At 38.7% G+C, this 22,255-nt stretch overlaps 3 protein-coding genes across 3 annotated transcripts; 1 reads left to right on the forward strand and 2 right to left on the reverse strand.

The window, feature by feature from the left end:
* Positions 1-1,520: 1,520 nt before the first annotated feature.
* PTAC2 (plastid transcriptionally active 2) lies at positions 1,521-5,713 on the reverse strand. The gene is made up of 4 exons (XM_048114390.2): positions 3,873-5,713; positions 2,653-2,967; positions 2,448-2,555; positions 1,521-2,179 (listed from the first exon to the last, which is right to left on the reverse strand). Exons 1-4 carry the CDS (start codon positions 5,696-5,698, stop codon positions 1,882-1,884), a joined length of 2,547 nt encoding a protein of 848 aa, XP_047970347.1. The 5' UTR covers positions 5,699-5,713; the 3' UTR covers positions 1,521-1,881.
* Positions 5,714-15,526: 9,813 nt separating this feature from the next.
* On the forward strand, positions 15,527-18,370 carry LOC125213712 (uncharacterized). Its single transcript, XM_048114399.2, has 4 exons — positions 15,527-15,659; positions 16,013-16,189; positions 16,733-17,824; positions 18,126-18,370. The coding sequence occupies exons 1-4, from the start codon at positions 15,645-15,647 to the stop codon at positions 18,159-18,161; spliced, it is 1,320 nt and encodes a 439-aa protein (XP_047970356.1). The 5' UTR covers positions 15,527-15,644; the 3' UTR covers positions 18,162-18,370.
* LOC125213710 (TORTIFOLIA1-like protein 3) lies at positions 18,362-20,675 on the reverse strand. Its single transcript, XM_048114395.2, has 4 exons — positions 19,791-20,675; positions 19,612-19,696; positions 19,092-19,540; positions 18,362-19,015 (listed from the first exon to the last, which is right to left on the reverse strand). Exons 1-4 carry the CDS (start codon positions 20,580-20,582, stop codon positions 18,647-18,649), a joined length of 1,695 nt encoding a protein of 564 aa, XP_047970352.1. The 5' UTR covers positions 20,583-20,675; the 3' UTR covers positions 18,362-18,646.
* Positions 20,676-22,255: the final 1,580 nt, after the last annotated feature.

Here is a 22,255-nt window from a genome sequence, read left to right on the forward strand (position 1 = left end):
GTCGAATCCAAACCGTTTATAATGCGACACACCCATACTAACACACATTAAATGAATTAAAGTCTTGAGTAACTGAAAAAATAAGCCTCCTCATCAGTGAAATTCAAACTTGAGATTTTTGTAAATGAAAGTATCCCACAACCACTATCTGTTTAAAAGAGGTAAATTGCACCCAGAAACAAGAAGTGACACATTCGGCCTGTAAAGTGTTAGTCGAATCCGAACCTTTTTTAAAACAACGCATTCACACTTACTCAAATTAAATGAATTAAACTCTCAAGTAACTGATAAAATACACGCTTCCTCGTCAGTGAAATTCAAACTTGAGATTTTTAGTCTCTATTACATTATTAACATGGGATATAATTGTCGAAAAACTTACTTTCTCAAAAAACACTTGGTAAAACCATACAATTGATAAATCATAAGATCAAAAAAAGGCCCACCAAATGCCTATCTTCACAACTTTGAACCCTTTTTGACTCTTTGATTCAGAAATCAGTAAGTTTTGATTAAAAAAAAAAGTAGAGATTGGGTTGAGTAATATTATAAAGTTATGTGTAGAAGATAAAAAGATAAGTGTAAGTTTTATATAGAAAGATGGAATCCCCAGATTCTACCACAAACCATTTTGTCTGCCACCATAGTATTGGTGCAACCATGCATTTGCTTCATATCTTTTTGACCATCATCTATATATTCCCTTTCAAATCCAATCTCAACCACTGGAAAAACCATTACACATCTACATGCTTTTCAGATATTCAACTTGCACTAAACTATAAAAGTGACCTAAAATGAATCATATCTCCTCCATAACATGCTACATTTTGCTATGAACTACTAGTATATTAGTATTACAATAGTAAATGGTTTGCACTTTCTTGATGCAGTTTTTGGATTGCAGATGTTGTCACGTCAATAGTTGCATTGAACAGTGATGAGTGATGGATCCAGAACATAGTTTTGGGGTCGGATTCATTGGGTAGAAATAGTTTTACAACCTCAAGTGAATGAATTAGAAGGGAGAAGGGTCTTCTATTTTCGGCCGACCCTAAGGAATAATATAAAAAACAAATGTTCCTCATAAAAAAAACTGTAGTTGGAGGGGGTGTTTTCGGCCGACCCTAAGGGAAAATAATGGCGATCGGGTGTATCTTTGTTTTACTTCATATAATACAAAAATAAAGTAGATGGGGAGATGAGAAGATGGTTGTTTTACTAGAAAGAGGTGAATGGATTTTCAAATCAAAATATACATTAGCTGTCAAAATCACATGGTTGTTAGGTTATCATCATTCATCAATCTTGATAAAAAAAATTATTCCTTCATTATTTGACATTATGTGTGCCCAATTATTGTCCCTCCATCCATTGCTATTGCAATTCCACAATCCACCCAATGAGATGAATCAATCTGTCAATTTCCTAACCAATATTGTACCATATCTCTTTTGGCACAATTGCATCAGATCATGTACCTAAAACACACCACAGTGCAGAGAGAGAGAGACAGACAATGGATCCAATAATGATCTTTCACTCGATTGTGTGGTCGATCAACTTATGCGAAACATGAGTTGAAATACACATGATAAATATATATATTCGCCTCCATGTGGCCGCATGGACCAACAGAATTTTCATGTCTTTTTTAAGGTTTCCCGACACAACATAAGTGGACTGGACCCATTGAGTCCTTCACATTGAAAAGCACTAATCTCGTGTCAAATCGCCTCTGTTAGGCAGCATTGCACTCTTACTCGTTGCTTGAGGCACCATGTAAACTGTCACTGTCGCTGCTGCTGGTTCGTGTGTTTCTTGGCCCCTCTTGGGGCAAAGAAGGGATCCAAGGACAGCGATTAACCTGTTACTCTACGCTCATACGCCACTTGCCATGAGTTTTGTGTCTGTCCTGAAACTGACACCATTGGCATCAGAGCTCTTCTGTTGCTTTAGGTTTCCAGAGAGAGGGAAAGGAGAGTTTGATAAGTTAACTATGCTCTCACTATCAGAGTCTTGAGAAAAGACGCGCTTGAGCTGAGTCTTTTGGCAGACTATTCGTCCCTTGTTCCACCCGGGGAAACAGAAGGATGATGATACATCTTTCAGCAAAGAATAAGCAGCCTTTGCGACAGGGAAATCCCGTGTTATTGAGCTCCTTTCCATTTGCCCTCGCCTGCATAAACAGGGAACTAGTTATAGATAACGATCCCAAAAAGAAAAAACCCTCATTACTTGTTCTTATAATCTAGAACGTAGAATTAGGAATATCTATATTCTGTAAAACTAAGCAGGTAAAGTGAGGTGTCGCTAAGTAACATGACATCTAAATAGTTGAGTCCATGTTCAATGAGTGGAAGTAGAGTTGAGCATCATTTGAACATCTATAAAGCAACGGTGAAAAAATAAGGAGAGATTTCAAAATAACCAATGCTGACACTTACACAACAACTGTGGTTGCCAGTTGAGGAAGTTCCTCCCCATTAGATAGCAGCTCTTGCATATTGTTCAACCAGACTGATATTGCAGTGCACGCGCCACCAGGCCACATTCTGAATGATCCAAAGTAAGATACGAGAAACAGTACAATGATGTAATTAAATCTCATAACATGGATAAAGGAAAGCAAAAGAGAGAAGCTAGTGATACCTGTGAACATCCACAGACCAAATAAGTTTGTTTTTACGGAATAGTTCTGGATATAGGCCCCTATTTGTTGCTTCACCAAGCACTCTTGCAGCCCTTTCCTTTTGCCCCAAACACCAAAGTGCTTCTAGAATTGTGTTATAAAACCTGATCCCAAAACCACACCCCTCAGAATTCAGTTTGTCGAATGCATATTCTACCATTTGCCAATTACTTGAGTCATCCAAATCTCCTTTGATCATTTGTCCAATGACCTGGTGAATATTAGAGAACCTATTTGTGTGCATCTCATTTAGCAATTCATCAGCCTTTTCCCACCTGAAAATAACAACTTCGTGATGTTATATAAGAGTAGTTCATGGAACAGCCTACGCATTAAGGCTGTACAATACTCAGAATCCTGTAATCATCTGCTCAATCCAAAAAAATAAAAATGAAACTCTACCCAGACATTACAATTCCAGAGTTCCTGAATGAGAAGTGTGAAGTTTCACACATACAGTATAAAAAGAGTCATTTCAAAGCGCTGATTTATGGCATCGAATCCGGGAATGTTAGTGTTTTCTCTAAATTAATCTGAGAAAAATATAGAACCCTGTGTGAAATATACACAAAAGGAATAGTAGTAGTCATTAACTCATTATCGTAAAAAACGTACACATAGAGGTCTTATAGAATGATACAAAACAGGGTGATGTGAACTCAATATCCATTGACCATTATATAGTTAGCCTAGTACTTTATTTTGTGTTGCAGGGACCTTGTCACCAAGAGTGAGCGTTGCTTATTGTGCATTTTCTAACAGCTTACATCCTAAATTTCCAGATTACCAACCAATGTCCTAGGGAGTTTGCCTAAACCCTGAAGTCCCGTCATAATTAATTGCCACCTTGTCACGTTTTTCTATAGTTAACATGCAAGACAGAGTTTTCTCAGTGACTTAACAGGCATCAATAAAACAAACCATAACACAGAGAAGCACACAACTAAAGGGTGGGTTTGCACAATTATCTTATCAACTATAAGCCATGAACTTGATTTGAAACAACGATATAGTACTCATACCGAAAAAATCTAAGTACTTGTTTTCTTCCACAAACAAAATTTCTGTAGTTAACTTGGAACTCGCAATTTTTTTTCCATAGTATTCCTACGGTCTTAAAGGCATCTGTACCAGCAAAAAATGCATTCTTGAATCAGATAAACGCCAGGGTTGAAGTTACCTCTCAGTTTTGGCATAAACTGCCAGCATCATACAGTAGCACATCACGCTTGGCTGTATACCCAACTCCTTAATTTGCTGAAACTGTTCCTCACTTTCATCGACAAGGCCCGCAAAGCAATAGACACTCAAGACTGCTTCAAGAGTGTATTCATCAGGATCACATCTAACCTTTTCCATGTCAACATAAGCCTTTATGGCATCTTCAAATTGGCCTCCCTGCCTATATGCTTCAATCACACCATTCAATGAATCTCTGTTTCGGGGAATACCCAACTCACCCATTCTTGACAAAATAGCTTCAGTTTCCTTGTAGAGTCCCCCCTTTGCGAAGCTATGAATCAGAGCATTATAGGTGTCAATAGTCGGTGTGCTCCCTACCTCATTCATCGTATTAAAGGCTACAAGAGCCTCTTCATATAGAGCTGCCTGACCATATGCTTCAATCACCCCAGTATATGCTTTGGCACTTGGTACCAATCCTTTCTCACTCATATGATGTAAAATTCTCTTTGCATCTTCATGAAGCCCGCCCTTACCACAAGCGTAAATCAACCCTTCATAAGTCTCCATATTCGGCTCAACATTCTCTTCAATCATATCATGAGATAGTGTCACCACCTCCTTGAAATATCCCCCTTCACCAAAGACGTCTATAAGTATATTATACGTGTCTGCATCCGGCTCAGTATTACTTATCTTCATTTCAAGAAAGAGCTCCCTCACCTCATCGTACATCCCATGCTTCCCAAACAAATTCAACAAGATGCTATAGGTTCCAGCATTGGGCATGCTCCCTGCAGCCTGCATTTGCCTAAAAACACCCATAGCCTCCTTTATCTTCCCTGCTTCGGCATAAGCTTCCAACAACACGTTATAACTCATTATCTCTGGCAAATTCCCCCCAGCCTCCATCTCTTGCAGCAGCTCAGAGACCTTCTCCAACTTCCCCAGCTTGCCAAACGTCTCAACTAGATAACTATACGTCGTGATGTCAGGTAAAACCCCACTCTCGTTCATAGTCCTAAACACCATCTCCGCCTCATCCCCTAATCCCCTACTCGAACACGCACTCAACAACGTGTTGTAAGTAACCAAATCCGGCTGAATCCCCTCATGCCGCATTTCCCCAAACAAGCTCAACAAACCCTCCCACGAGTACCCTCCTCGTGCACACGAATTTATCACGGTATTATAGGTCAGAATATTTGGCACAATCCTATCCTTCTTCATCCTATCCAGCAATTCCAGAGCAACCTCATACTGTCCATTTCGACCATAAGCGTTGATAATTGCGGTGTAGGAGAGGACAGTTCTAGGAACCGAATGCGCCACCATTTCATCGAAAACATCGGCGGATTTATCCAAAAGCCCCTCGCGACCTAGAATTCCGATCATTATAGAGTAAATGTGCTCATTCGGCTTGCACCAAATCTGGCGCTGCATATACTTGAATAGACGGAGAGAGCGCTGCCAATCGCCGCGCTGGGCGAATTCCTTGAAGACGAGGGAGAAGTCGGAGAGGGAGAGCTTGTTTTTGAAGGTGTCGAGGCAGCGGGCGATGCTGCCGCGCGGCGGGAGGCTGGAGAGCTTGTTGATTAGGGTTTCGACGTCGTAGCTGTACTTGCCTTTCTCGACGGTGACGCTGGGGTTGCCGAGGATGAGCTCTCGGGTCTTGGCTTTGGCGACGACGGCGAGGGCGCGGCGGGGGGAAGGGATGTGGCGGCGGCGGAATTTGACGGGGAAGTGGAGGTGGGAGGGGGAGGGGGAGGAGGGGGTGAGGATAGGGGGGAGGATTTGGTGGAAGGAGAGGGCTAATTTCGTCATTTGGAGCGAGGTCGGAGAAGGGGTGTGTGGATTTTTGGGGGGGTTTTAGCGGTTTCGGTTTGGGTTTGGGTAGAGAAAGAAGATGAAGGACACGTAGCTTGCTTTTACATTCAAGATAAACAACTTATTAATTATATATACAAATGCCTAAATCTGCTAATTGTGTCTCTAACTCTATTAACTAACTTTCTAAACTATAGTTACCTACGACTATTTCAAATTTTTATTTTTATTTTAGATTTATACTAGCAATACATTTTAAAACTTCACCTTTCACAAATCTTACTATTAGATTTAAATTAAAATTATTTTGCAAAGTCATTTGGACTTTTATTCGAAAATGTGTCATTGTATTATATTAGAAAATGTTTCATTGTTACCTACTACCCACGAGAGTATACACTTTTAATTAACATAATTTTTAATATACAATTAGTAAATAAGAAAGATATGAAAAAAAAAATAATTGAAATATTGTTAATGGAAGATGAGTCTCACTAAATAAAGAGAAAAAAAATTTTAAAATTAGAAAATATATATTCTTATCCTCTTGGAGACAAACTAAAAAGGAAAGAGTGTTTTTGTGGGACAGATGGAGTAACTTTTATTCCACTCTATCGTTTTATCTTTCAGAATAAAATGTTGTGCAAAAAAAATGACAACCGAAATAGTGATGTGATAACCAAAATTACATGTCCATTAATGCATAATTTTGGATAATTCATGTCAATATTTCGATTGTCATAAAATTTGATGTATGCCATATTATCCCCAATAATGAAATGATGAGTAATAGTATATGGTAATTATCTAAATGATGGGACAAATTCTACTGCTAAACCAACACGAACAATTATGGGCGGAGTAAGCAAATTTGTGCGAATTTACTGGAAATAGAGACGTTCCGTTTGATAGGGATGAACTTCTGTAAAGATTTGTTGAATATCACAATGAATGAGCAACAAATACATTCATAATTATTTGATACATGTACAATAGACTAGTAAATTATTACAACCAAGTACAAAATTTTGGTATTTAACTACTCTTCCATTCAAAAATTGGATGGAAAAGTAGACATATAAGGATAAAGATGAACAACAACAAACAAACAGTCTGGGAAGAACCACGTTATAAACTTGGCAAAGATGTCCGAATCCAGGAACTCGATATGAGCAGCATGGCCTATTGTTGTGTCACAGCGCTGGAAGGTCGAAGGTGATGTCGCAGCGCATGAACACTCAACGCTCGTGAAAGACTATCCAACATGAAACATGAGATCAAGAACAATGAAATGGCATATCAATGAATATCCTTCAGCCTTTCCTTTCTCTTGCATTTTGAATATTCTACTTCCCCAATGAGAAGAAGTTTTAAGATACCGATCTCAAAACAACTCTATCAAAAAAAAGTGAGAAGTTGCACAGTAACTCAGCTTTGGAAAGTTGCAAAATTGAAGTTCAACTCCAAATATATGGCATGTTGATTTCCATCCAAACTATGGACAGACAAGTTTCTCATTCAGTGTACACGAATAATGACAGAGGAGAAACAAAAAAGGCACAAGAGATGGAGGGAAGTTCGATGCATTGCAGCAAAAGATAAGTTGGCAGAGACAAAATCACTCGGCTAACTGAATAAGTTTCTTGCAGTTTGACCTTCATATTGAATAACTCTTGCTGGAGTAACCACAGAACCACAATCTTCATCATTGTGACCTTGATCTCATACCATCTAATTGAATGAGAGAATAGAAAAAGGAACACATGGACATTAAAAAGGGTGTAGCCAACAAAAACTTGAAACACACTAACAAATTGAACAAAAACTCCAGAGATACCATACTCTTAACCTTACTCAAACAAGTCAAGGTTGCGAAATCGGTGAATGCAAGTGGCAGTCTCATGTACAGCTTCCAACATTGGCCGTTAAAATTATCGTACAGAGAGGCCCAAGATTGGTGGGATCACTGCTAAGCAAACTTGAGGAGACAAAGGCTTTGCATTATGAATTATGATGATAGAGATCAAAGAATCTCTATGAAGGCTCATGTTATGCACACCGCTATGAACACAAAAGAGAACACAGAATTCAGAGATAACCAAGCTCTAGCTGGAGAAACTGAGTCTCACCGGAGAGGTTTTTTCTTCACATTTAACTAAGATGATTTACAATGATGCATACACATGTTTTTACTCTCTATCTACTGCGATAACTGCTACTAACAGATAATAATCATGCCGATCTGGCTTTCCAAATCAGTTAATAACTACTCCCTTTCCAGCTAAGAGATGTGCTTCTGTTATAAAAATTGCTTCCAGTTCCAGTTCCAGGTTCTTCTTCTTCTTCTTCTTATTTGTGTTAGCCAAATCTCAACTTTAATGATTTCGATAATGAAATCTAATTCTAGATTTGAATTAATTCAACCACAACATATAGACTATAAAGTGGAGATAGATTACCAACCTCCATCCATGCTTTTCTTGTGCTGAAGAAGATGTTGAATCCACTTTGATGATTCTCCTCTCCTTGACCTCAAGCCTTCTATGATTCTTTTAATGGATAAAGAATCAAAAACTTGTATATAAGTGTATATATATATGTGCGTATGTGCTGTGACTTTTCTGAGTATATAACTCGTTCTGGATTATGTTTTAATGAATGAGAGCACACATGTATTTATAGGTGCTGCATGCCTCTTCACGAAAAGTGGTGCCACTTCATTTCTATCATGCCATGCACTAACCGCTATGGATACGTTGATTCATCCATAATAACTACCATGCGGTTAAACTTTCTGTATTATACAAATACATGTATATTAACTGCTTCTCACCAACAAATATGTCGGTTGGTAAATGAGAATTAGTTTACTAATAAACTAATTAACATTTCCACACCATTCCACCGTGACACACATTCACTTTAATATTCAAATGTGTGTATACCAATTTCACACGTCCAATACGTACATGTAACACATATCTATGTGCATAATTAATTGCATGTATATATACACACTATTCTTTCATATAATATATATATATATATATATATATATATATATATATATTAATATCATAATTTAGAGATAGGAGAGGAGGGTTATCAATACACCCGATTCTAATTCTTTTATCGAAACCGATCCATCACGGTGTCATCTTTAATATTAGAATCCCTTTTAACTTTTAATATTATGAACTTGAACTTTAATTTAAACCAATAGATACATAGGTCATATAAGAATATAAATATTCTTACATTCTCCCACTTGACCTTTGTATCGTTTTGATGGTTTAATAACCATAATGCGCACTTTTATATCAAGTTCAAAATATTCTTTAAATACCATGATAAAATTAGAATTGATCGAATCATGGCGGTCACACATCATTAAGCGACATGATTCCTTCCATGTATCACAAATCAATTCCAACTTTACATTGTCCTTTCATTGAGATGAACTTTTATTCTCAATTCATCATATGTTATCCAATAACCATAATTGTATACAAACTATAATGATAACATATTTAATAAACAGAAACATAACTTTTATTGAATTCAAAGTGTCTTACACTTTACAAGCATAATACAACTAAAATAGCAAGGCTTTATCTATAATACCCATACGCTCTACATGGCCAATAAACATTTTGGGTGGTAGTCCTTTAGTTAACGGATCCGCTACCATCATATCCGTCCTAATATGCTCGAAGAACACTCTTTGTTTCTGCACTTCTTCTTTGACAGATAAGTATTTTAACTCCATGTGCTTATCATTCTTTGAAAAGAAGACAGCTGCGGAATTATCACAATAAATTTTCAGCGGCCTAGCTATAGAGTCGACAATTCTAAGCCCTGAAATAAAGTTCCGCAACCACAATCCGTGAACAGTGGCCTCAAAGCATGCCACAAATTCGGCTTCCATTGTGGAAGTAGCAATGACAGACTGCTTTCCACTTTTCCATGATACTGCTCCCTCGGCTAAAAGGAACAAATAGCCAAACGTAGATTTTCTACTATCAACGCACCCGGCATAGTCTGAATCTGAATATCCAATGACCTCTAGATTATCGGATCTTCTATACGTAAGCATGTGCTCTTTGGTGCCTTGCAAGTACCTGAGGACTTTCTTTGCAGCCTTCCAGTGATCCATTCCGGGATTACTTTGATATCGACCCAACATACCAACCGCAAAGGTGATATCTGGTCGCGTACATGTTTGAACATAGTTTAAACTCCCAACCACTGATGCATATGGAATTCTTTCCATTTCCTTACGCTCCAATTCATTTTTAGGACATTGCATTTTACTAAACTTGTCTCCCTTCTGAATTGGAGCAATCCCTATAGAGCACTTTTCCATTCTATATCTCTCTAAAATCTTATTGATATATTCTTTCTGAGATAAACTTAATAATCCTTGTGACCTATCTCGAAATATTTCTATTCCGATCACATAAGATGCATCTCCCATATCTTTCATTTCAAAGTTCTTAGAGAGATATTTCTTCACATCATGTAACATACCCATGTCATTTGCAGCAAGCAAAATATCATCAACATATAAGACTAAAATTATAAACTTACTCCCACTGATTTTTACATAGATACATCGATCAACAATGATCTCTACAAAACCATATGATACAATGATATCATTAAACTTTATATACCATTGTCTAGAAGCTTGTTTTAGTCCATATATTGACTTCTTCAGCTTACATACTAAGTGTTCTTGTCCCGTTGCCAAGAATCCTTCGGGTTGGTTCATATAAACTTCCTCTTCAAGTTCTCCATTTAGAAAGGCGGTCTTTACATCCATTTGGTGTAGCTCGAGATCATAATGAGCCACCAAAGCCAAAACAATTCTTAAAGAATCCTTCTTTGAAACTGGAGAGAAGGTTTCTTTATAGTCAATGCCATCCTTTTGGGTGAAGCCTTTAGCAACAAGGCGAGCCTTGTATCTTTCGATGTTACCTTTCGAATCACGTTTTGTTTTAAAAATCCATTTAGAACCAATGGTTTTAAAACCTTTAGGCAATTCTACTAAGTCCCAAACTTTGTTATCACCCATAGATTTTATTTCATCTTTTGCGGCAATCAACCACTTTTCAGAATCTTCACTTTCCATGGCTTGTCGGAATGAGATTGGATCTTCATCAAGGCTTAAGTCACATTCACTTTCAACACTGTAAACCACATAGTCATTTGAAATGGCAGATCTTCTTTCCCTTACCGATCTTCTCAAAGTTTCTTGTGGTTCACTATTCGCTTCTTGAATTGTGACAGGTTCAATTACTTCATTTTCGGTTAGTGAGTTTTGCACATTATCATGTTGTTCTATTGTGTCATTTGATTGTGAGACAATAGGAACAACAATATTTGGTGCAACAATATGTGGATGAACCTTATCGTGGATTTCTTGAATATCCACCTTTCTAGGTTCACTACTCCCACTAATTTCCCCGTTTTCAATGAACCTAGCATTTCCCGTCTCAACTATTCTCGTACTATGGTTAGGACAATAAAAAGTATACCCCTTTGATTTGTCCGGATAGCCAATGAAAAATCCACTGACGGTCCTTGAATCAAGTTTCTTTTCATGTGGATTATACAACATTACTTCTGCTGGGCAACCCCAAATACGAATATGCCTTAAGCTAGGTTTCCTTCCCGTCCACAGTTCAAAAGGTGTCTTAGGAACTGCCTTACTAGGAACCCGATTAAGCATATAAGTTGCAGTCTTTAAAGCATAAATCCACAATGAAAGGGGTAAAGTACAACCACTTAACATACTTCTAACCATTTCCATCAATGTACGATTCCGCCTCTCCGCTACACCATTCTGTTGCGGAGTACCGGGCATTGTATACTGTGCACAAATACCTCTACTTTCGAGTAACTTTGCAAATGGGCCCGGACATTGTCCAGTCTCACTATACTTTCCATAGAACTCACCACCTCTATCCGATCTCACAATTTTAACTTTTCTATCTAACTGCCTTTCCACCTCGTCAATGAATATTTTCAGCACATTCACTGACTCAGATTTTTCATGCAGTAGATATATGTAACCATAACGTGAGTAATCGTCAATAAATGTGATAAAGTATTTTCGACCATCCCACGAAGGAGCATCAAAAGGACCACATATATCAGTATGTATTAACTCAAGAAGCTGAGTGCTTCTCGTGGCTGATTTCTTTACAATGTGTTTAGTTTGCTTTCCTTTAATGCAATCTACACACATATTTAGGTCACTAAAATCCAATCGAGGAAGAATTTCATTCTTTACCAACCTCATAATCCTTTCTTTAGAAATATGACCTAATCTTTGATGCCACAAGTAAGCCGAACTTTCACTTGACGCATTACGCTTAATGCCTCGACTTTCAACATTAAATAAGGATTCACAAAACTTTGCATCAAGATTGAATCTATAAAGTGAATCATACAAAGTACCACTACCATAAAAGTAATCGTTTCGGTACAAAGAGAATACACCATTTACAATCTTAACTTTAAAACCTAAATCATCCAATCTACTTACAGAAACAAGATTTCTAGCACATTCAGGTACATAAAGACAATCTATAAGATCTACATGACATCCTGTGTCCAAGATCAATCTGTAGGTCCCAATGCCTTCAATCAGTGCTTTCATCCTATTTCCCATGAACAAATATTGTTCAACCCCTTTTATAGGTTGGATCGAACTGAATCCCTGTTTAATATGAGACACATGAGTTGTAGCACCAGAATCTAACCACCAAGTATTATTCGGCACTTCAATAAGATTCAATTCAAAGCAAACAAGAGTATTATGTTTACCTTTCTTATCAAACCAGGCCTTCCTTTTAGGACAATCTTTCTTGAAGTGTCCCGTTTCCCTGCAAAAGAAACACTTCCTTTCCTTTTGGATTTTCTTCTCCGGACCTTTCAGAAAAGATTTATCCTTCTTTTTGTCCTTCTTACTTGATTTTCCTTTACTGGAGCTAGCACCTCCATGACCTATGAGATTCGCAACTTGACCATTCATCTTCTTTAATCTCCCTTCCTCTTGAACCAACATAGCTTTTAATTCCTTAAAGTCCCATTTATCTTTGATGGTGTTATAATTCACCTGGAACTGGCTAAATTCAATAGGTAGGGAGTTCATGATAAATTGGACCACAAATTGCTCATGAACCTCCATTCCCAAGGTCGTTAGCTTTGCCGCCAAGTTAGACATGTTTGTCACATGATCATGAATTGGCTGTGACCAGTCAAACTTCTTTGTAGTAAGTTCACTCATTAAGCTTCCTACAATTGACTTATCAGCCAATTCAGATTGTGAACACTCCTTAATTTTCTCAATGAATTCCCTTGCACTTTCTGTCTTGGGCATCGATGGCTTAAAATTTTCTGCCATCGTCATCCTCATAAGATTCAGGCTCAACCGGTTAGATCGCTCCCAAGTCTCATGTTGAGACTTTTCAGTTTCGGAGCTCTCATCCGTTATGGCTGAGGGTTCATCTTCTGTTAGTATAGCATGGTCCAACGCCATTACACCCAGTGAAAACCGGATCTGTTCGGACCACTCGCCATAGTTTTGCCCATTGAATTTAATGACAGAGTTTGCAGATGCATACAAATTCGCTGAGGCTGCAACATTTATACATACTTATCTATTAGTGCTTGAGTCCTTAATACAGATTCATAAACAGTAATATCTTAAATAACATGCATTCAAGTAACCTTTGGGCAATACTTAAATACACATACTTTCAACGATGCTAAAATCATAGTACTTTAACAATTAATCAAATCATATATATATATCAAATAAGCATGTTGCCTTTGGGTGTACATACTACATAAGACACATAGTATACATTATTAATCCCTTTCGTATTATTAAATATATACAATGATCCACCTTTGGGTGATCTCCAAGCATATAGATAATAATTTAATTGATCAATCAAACTTTTATGTCATTTATAGCATCTCTTTAATCATGATCAATTAACTAACATTTATCATTTTCAATAAATAAATGCAATATAACAAGACCACTTTGGTGATCAACAAGTTATATATTATTTAAATATTGAAATCTTTAATGGGTAGAATATCCTAATATTGTTCTAACATTTCATAAAACAATTACCCAACACATAAGCGGAAGCATATTAATCAAAATCGAAAAATTCAAGACCATTCAAATTTCGATTTTGAAGTCACATAAATGGTGAATTAACCAAATCTAGATTGGCTCTGATACCAACTGTTAGCCAAATCTCAACTTTAATGATTTCGATAATGAAATCTAATTCTAGATTTGAATTAATTCAACCACAACATATAGACTATAAAGTGGAGATAGATTACCAACCTCCATCCATGCTTTTCTTGTGCTGAAGAAGATGTTGAATCCACTTTGATGATTCTCCTCTCCTTGACCTCAAGCCTTCTATGATTCTTTTAATGGATAAAGAATCAAAAACTTGTATATAAGTGTATATATATATGTGCGTATGTACTGTGACTTTTCTGAGTATATAACTCGTTCTGGATTATGTTTTAATGAATGAGAGCACACATGTATTTATAGGTGCTGCATGCCTCTTCACGAAAAGTGGTGCCACTTCATTTCTATCATGCCATGCACTAACCGCTATGGATACGTTGATTCATCCATAATAACTACCATGCGGTTAAACTTTCTGTATTATACAAATACATGTATATTAACTGCTTCTCACCAACAAATATGTCGATTGGTAAATGAGAATTAGTTTACTAATAAACTAATTAACATTTCCACACCATTCCACCGTGACACACATTCACTTTAATATTCAAATGTGTGTATACCAATTTCACACGTCCAATACGTACATGTAACACATATCTATGTGCATAATTAATTGCATGTATATATACACACTATTCTTTCATATAATATATATATATATATATATATATATATTAATATCATAATTTAGAGATAGGAGAGGAGGGTTATCAATACACCCGATTCTAATTCTTTTATCGAAACCGATCCATCACGGTGTCATCTTTAATATTAGAATCCCTTTTAACTTTTAATATTATGAACTTGAACTTTAATTTAAACCAATAGATACATAGTTCATATAAGAATATAAATATTCTTACAATTTGATGCTGGTAACAGAAACAGGAGTATATTCGCTCATGATACTGAAGCAACACTAGCATTTATGGTAACTATTTTTGATCCTGGGTGTCTGCATCCTCTTCCAATTCCTTTCACCAAGCGATAATCATTTATGGATGCAGCCTTGCATTTTGCAGTGTTTCAATGCAGAGAAGTACTTCCTACTCTGCACCAAAAGCAGCATTTTCACCAACAATCAGAGATAATAGCACTTCATCAGAAACATAGCAACATCGTATCAGTTTGATTAGCAAAGCCTAATTATGCCGGATCAAATCACAAAATGATTATAAAAGCGGATTAAAACCAGCTCCAGACGTAGAACAAAAAATGCATCCATTTGAAGCCAACAGTTTATGCATTGCCACAATCACATGAAAGGTTGAAAAAGGAAAGAGAGCAAGAGCACAAATGATAATCCGATCGAAACCTGGCAACCGCATTTGTGCCGGGAATCAGCTGCTACAATTTCGATGGCGCACGCCGGCGAAAGCGAAGTCAAAGAGTCGCTGTTTGATTTCAGTTTGTGACACAAAATCGCTCTTCCTGCTTTTGCTTTTCCCTCCAAAAAAAAGGTGCAGCGCCTTGGGCGTTCCCGTAATAAGCGGATTACTCAGGGGTAGAATGGAGATTTCGGAAGATTCAGTTCATAACAGACAGCTCTGCCGAGGAAACGAGTTTTTATTAACTTCGGACCCAAAAACCTAAGCAAAAACCAACTTTTTTTTCCGAATCCTTTTGAGGAATCGGAGAGAAATGGACGCCAAAGAGGTAATCTCCGCCGCCGCAGACGCAACTACTTGTTTGTTTTTCAACAGGCAACAGCCGCACCAACTACCTAATTGATTGTGCTAACCGTTTTTCTTTTGTTGATTGCTTTCAAGTTCGATCCTTTTTGCGTTTGATCCCTATGCTTTCGGTGTGTTTTCTGAGTATTTTTGGAAAAATGCACTTCCTTTTTATGTTCTTATTCACTCTTTGAACAAGGTGTTCTTGATACTAATCTGAATTTTCGAAATGGGGTTAAGTTTTGATGAATTTCTCTAGGTATCTTGTTGAAATGAGCATTTTGTTGTTGTTTTGGACTAAAAGTTGTCTTCTTTGGTTGGTAATTTTGTGTGCAGAAAGTGATAGGATTGCAGAAGGCGTATGCTGATATAATATTGAACATATCCAAGGAGGCAGCAGCTCGGGTTATGTCATCCGAGAGGAGGGCCGTGCAGTATCAGCACGAGCTGAAGGTGGCGAAGGAGGAGGCGCTGCGGATGCTGTTGCACCTCAAGAAAATGATGGATGATAGGGTGAGCTATCTGATTTAAAGTTTCCATTTTTAGTTGGATTTTCTATGATTTTGATGTGTTTTGGAGATATGTGCATTGGTTGACAAGAGGCCGTGTTCGTTTAGAGTGTGACTGCTTTGTTTCTTGAAATGATTTTCTGATTGGAGGTGCTTGATTACCTATAGATTGATTTGTGATGTCTACCTATTCTTTCACCTTAACGTTTGTGTGTCGTAAAAGTTTCTTCTTTTTCATTCTTGATTCTTCAATTCAGAGGTGTTCCCGATTGAGTGTCGATTTCCAAATGTATTAATGTTGTGTTACCTATTTATGGCATTATGATGCTTGATTGCATTTGGCTAGCGAAATACTAGCACATTTTTCTTTTGTGAGTTTGTGTTGTGACATAACTTAAAACATTTTTGCATTTTCTGTTAGTTTCTTGTTTTGGTACCATTCCATCTACTGTAGCGTAAAATCCAGCACACAAACAAGAAACGTGCAGCGTAAAATCCTGCACGAAGGTGCAATCTTTTTTGCTTATATTTTGAACCACTTTTTCAGACTAGTGAGGCGGAAGCTGCAGCGCTGAATCAGCAGAAGAAGATTGAAGAACTGGAAGCTCAACTTCAAGAAGCTGAAGATATCGTCAACGATCTCAGGAAAGAATTGGGAGAGGTACAGGATGAGCTGGAAAGGTTAAAGAAAAGCAGTTTGCACAACGTAAATGAGGTGCCTACTACTATCTACTCTTATGAATCTAGTAAATATCATCATCCGAACAACGGATACGAATCTGCTGGAGCTTCTGAAATCACAATGCCTAACCCAAGGCAGCAAAAGGAATGTTCCGATTGTTATTATTTAGGCGAGAAAGATTGCACGTGCAGTTCACATATTAGGGATCGGGATTTGCCTTCAATAGCATTAAGAGTTAGCTATAAAGAGCCTGGGCTATATAGAAATGGCTGTACGCAGAGAATCCGTGCGTGTGAGGGGAATCTGTTGGACAGGAACAGCAACGAAGAGCGGGAAAAGGGTGGATACACCAGCAAAGATCCATCATTTGGGGCTAGAACTCAGAGTGAACTTGAGTACAAATTGTTGGCGGATGTTAAGTTAAGTAGTTTCCTACCTTTTCGTCGGAAAAGACAGAGATCTACTAAACAAAGAGAACCTCCTCCTGAGAAACCTGATCCGTTGCCAGAACTTTCATCAAGACATAATCTTGTTTCAGTCAAAGATGATGCTCACTCCAGTAAGAGACCTTCATCCGTAGCTCCAATACTCTGCACAGATGAAGTTGAGAACAAATGCATTGACCAGGAATGTGAAGGGTTGAAGGAAAAGATAGTGCCGTTAGGGGAAGAAACTGAGCTTGAAGAAAGTTTTTTGCCTTCTGTTTCTAAAGGGGATGTTGAAAATGGTGATATGCCAAGCCAACCCGTAAGGGAAAGAATCATCAAATACACATTTCAAAGGAAGCGCAAGAGAGGAAACCCGAACGAATCTGAAATGAAAGTGTCACTGTCACCTGAGGTAGAAAAGAGAAATGAAGATGATAAAAGTACTCGTAAGAACCAGCAGTCATCCAAGGCTAGCTTGTTGTCAGATTCATCCCGAGACAGTAGGCGATTGGCGCAAGTTGCTCGTCAGGTTAGTGAATGAAAACCTCTCAACTACGTTGCTTGTTTCCTGTTTGTGCATCCACTTGCCTGTTCATAGGAATATGTATTTTGTTATGAAGCATTTAATTCCTTTCTGATGAGTGCTGTATCATTACTTTCATAAATTTTAACTCTTTATTGTTTGCACTTAATCACCATTAACGGATGGTTTCAATGACTAGATCTCCTCTTATATCAAAATGTTTTTTGTATCAAACTCTAAACATCTTGTTAATATGGCGGTTGATCAATCTTGACACATGCTTATTACTTGTTCATCAATTTGGCAGCTTATATCCTTGTCTGAGAAGAAGTGGTGGCATTGAAAAGGCGTTTCGTGTGCTCGGTGTGTTTTGGAAGAGAGATGATGACAATCACTTGTAATCTTACAGCAGTAAGCTGCATTTTCAGAGAATGACATGAAATATATAATCTGCTGTAGTTGAATATTTTCAAAGTTAATCTAAAATAGTGTTTGCATTCTTCAATATGTATTCAATATTCATATTTTCTGAATGAAAAGATATGTTAGTCATGAGGTTTCACATTAGCAAAGTTGAATCTAATTTCACAGCACTATGTACATACAAATGATGATATAGTCATCATCCTAAATCAAGACAGATTATCACTACATATGAAAATGGATTACAAAATGCATCCACTCTACAACATTTTGAGCCACCGCAGTTGGAGCAACTCCGGCCAAAAGGCGGTGCATCGGCCTTTTCTTCATCTCTTCTCTCATTGAGTTGACAAACATAGCTCAAAACATTCTTGGTAAGGAAGAATGATGTCTGAACATCCTCAATCAAGCATGAACCTGAGGAGGGATTTCAGCTAGTGGGTTCATCACTATAACCCCACGCCCCCCATGGAGGGGACGCCTCCGGTTCTGCAACAGAAACCCTCTGCCACCGTCTTCGTTCTTACGAGGAATGCTGCCAGCTGCTGCAGTCGATGGAGAGGTTCCGCAAGAGGCAGACAGCGCTTGTGTCTTTCTGCGCAGCTTCAAGCTGAGGAAATCTGCACCTGGCAGCGAGCAGCACGAAGCTCCATTTATAGACATCTTCCCAGTGGAGGTGGCCAAGTCATACGAGATCTCATCCAGCGTGAGCTCTAAACCTTGCACACGCGCCTCCAATGACTGAATGCCTCTCTGTGAGCTCCCAATAAATCTCTGGATTACAAAACAATGATCAGCAAATCATAGCTTATAGAAAATGTAGTACATTTAGCACACAAAATATAACTACCTGAAGAATTTCCAACAAATTCGACTGCTGATTTTCAATCTGAACAAGCTGCTTCCTGATCAGAGCCAGGTCTTCACAGTCTCCCTGATTCCTACACATATCTCCGGTTTCATTACTAACTACAACACTATGATCCCGCTTCTCGTAGCTCTCACTAAACAGCGCCCTTCTGATTTCCGGATTCTCAAACCGCCTCCTCTCCTCTCCACCCACCCCATCCCCACGCTTATACCCAGAAACCGGCGTGGCAGAAGAGCTAATACGAGCTTCATCAGCAGCAGGAGAAACGTCTACTTTCGCGTTGGAGGGCTTCTTGCTATCCAATTTTCGGAACATTGGAGGACTAGTTCTGTTCCCATTGCTCCCTACAGAAGCTCTCCCCCTAGAGCCATGCTGGCTGATTTTATTCACTTGCGAAGATGGTTCGGTTTTCGAGCCAGCCCCAGTTTCTGCATACCGCCAAATCAATAAGAACACAATGAGGAATGCTGAAATCATCAAGTTATGTCAAAGATCATACCTTTAGATGAAACCTCAGCCGTTGGATCAGGAATCTCCTTCCAAGCTTCCACCATCAAATTCATACTCTCCCTCGCAGCCTTCACCTGATTATGAGAATCACACACACACACACTACAATTAACAGAATCCAAACCAATAAAAATCCGATCTTTATCCAAAAATCAGACAAAATCAAACCTTATCAAATCGCCTAGCTTCAAAAGTCTTCAAGCAAGAAGCTTTACATTCCGAAAGCGCATCTCTTTGACTCTCCACCGCCGCCACCTTCACCAGCGCCTCCGCAGCAGCCTTCCTTGCCGCCCAATCCTCGCTGCTCAAGAACTCCACCAAACACTTGATCAAATTCCTGACTCCGCCGCCGCTAAGCACTCCCTCAACCTCCACAATGCTCCCAAAGAGCGCCAAGATCGCACCTTTCGCCTTGAATCCATCGCATTTCGCGAGCTTCTCGAGCTTCGGCAGCAGCCTGCGGAGGCTCCCGGCGTCGGGGTGCGGGAAACCCTCGATCACCGCGGCGAGGCACAATGCGGCGCCGTTTTGGGCGCCGGCGTCCTGCTCGGAGAAGAGGGACTCGAGGAAGGGCTTCGCGAGGGAGGCGAAGGGAGGGGAGGTGAGGTGGGAGGCGAGGGAGAGGGCGGCGGCGACGCAGGCGGCGCGGACGGCGGAGTCCGGGTCGCGGAGGCGGCGGCGGAGGGAGGAGAGGATTTTGGAGAGGTGCGGCGAGAGGGCGTCGCGGTGGGCGGCGGCGAGGGCGGAGAGGAGGCGGAGGCAGTGGCGCCGGACGGGGGAGCGGTCGGAGGAGTCGGTGGAGGTGACGGAGGAGATGAAGGAGGGGAGGGCGGCGCAGGGGAGGCTCCGGGCGATGGACTCCAGCTCCACCGCCGCGGCGGCGTGGGTGTCCCTGTCGGAGAGCTTGTGGAGACACGTCAGCACGCGTTGCTTCAGCGCCTGCTTGCTGGAGCCCGACATTGCTGTTTTGGGAAGGAATTGGGGAGGGATTAGGCTGGAAGCGGTGGCGCCGGCGGCATCACGGTGGTGGGATTTGGTTGGGCAGTTTTTTATTTTTTTACTGGTTTGAGGTGATTGGTTATATAGTGGGATGGAGAGCTAAACGACGTCGTGGGGTTTGGATTATCCAAACGGTGTCGTACTAGTGTGGTTTCCCCGCCAGTGGGCATGTGCTTGTGAATTGATTAAAGCACTGATTATGGAGGGTTTTTGTTTCAAGTGGTAATTGGGGGATTAAGAAATGGAAATGAACTGGACATTCTTGTGTGGAATGTTTAATTGTTTAATGACTTTATTAAACTTGTGCACCATGTCATTATTTTAACCGAATTGCCACTCCTCTCGTGGACTTTTATGTTGTATGGACGAACTTATATTTTTTCCATTCTACTCTATCCCGAAAAAATTGTGAATATGAGAAAAACATCATCGCGGTTAACGTTTTTGAAGTTCAAACAATGTCTTTGGATGTTTCTGAATAAATAAAATGGACAATAGTACTCCTTCCGTCCCATTGAAAATACCCGTTTTTTGTTTTAGTTTGTCTCAATCAACTTCACTCATTATTAAAAATAGAAAGATCTTTTATATCTATCTTACTTCATCGTTCTTACTTTACTCTCTCAACTTAGCACGCAAAATAAAATTGTATAAAATCTCGTACCGCCCAAAGAAGTGATCATCTTCCTTAAGAGAGAGTGGATAATAAATAACAATAGTGTATGCATACACACCAACATTATCTATATTGATTACCATTGGCATGTTCAGAAAAGTAAAATGGACTATAGTAATAATTTAATAAGCAAGAATAGTGTATGTAGACACAAATAGTTGCATAAATTAAATGCAGCAAAAATATTGGTGAGAGTGGCTAAAAAGCTACAGATTGATTATGCATGTGAACTTTAGCCTTTAGCTGTAATTATATTGTAGTAAGACTTATAAAAATATTTCCTTTGTCAATATTTACTCCGTGACATAAAGTTGGAGGGCAGGGATATGTTCGAATCTAGCTAGAGACACCAGCATCGCTGACTATATAATTTCGACCTGTCGCAGATAAATCATAGTCTCGCTCCGTCTCCTAAAATTGGTTATTCTAGTTTTTAAAAACAAATTTTTTGGATATGATACAAATTTTTATGTAAAATTGAACGACATGCTTTACGGTTCACGTTACATGTTTAATTTCTTAGGATTTTCCATGTATCTAAAGTGGTCCTAAAATTCTAAACTTGATAGATATATAGATTGGTCCTAATTTAAGGAATTAAATGTGGAATTGAGGAACTATTTAGTGGCAGTTAAAAGCCGTTAATTTAGCATAATAATTTCATATGAACTAGTGTAGCATAGGTAGTAACCAACAATTTAATAGCAATCATGGTCGATCAATTTTTTCTTCGTAGGTTATTAGTTAGAGTCATGTGGTTCAATCCCTACGTACCCTTTTTAAATTTAAATAAAATAAAATAAAATACTATGAGTGAAAAAAGTTGACCAATTACTACTATTTACTTATCTTTTTGTTTGTCTGTCTATTTAAATATAAATTGGAAGTATATGAAAATTTCAATTATTTAGAATAGAGTTTCGAAATAATATGAAAACCAAACTCCAGTAGATATGTT

Source organism: Salvia hispanica, chromosome 3 (genome assembly GCF_029641045.1).
Source record: "Salvia hispanica isolate PSC_SH4W2 chromosome 3, Shi_PSC_v1, whole genome shotgun sequence".
Classification (NCBI taxonomy): domain Eukaryota; kingdom Viridiplantae; phylum Streptophyta; class Magnoliopsida; order Lamiales; family Lamiaceae; genus Salvia; species Salvia hispanica.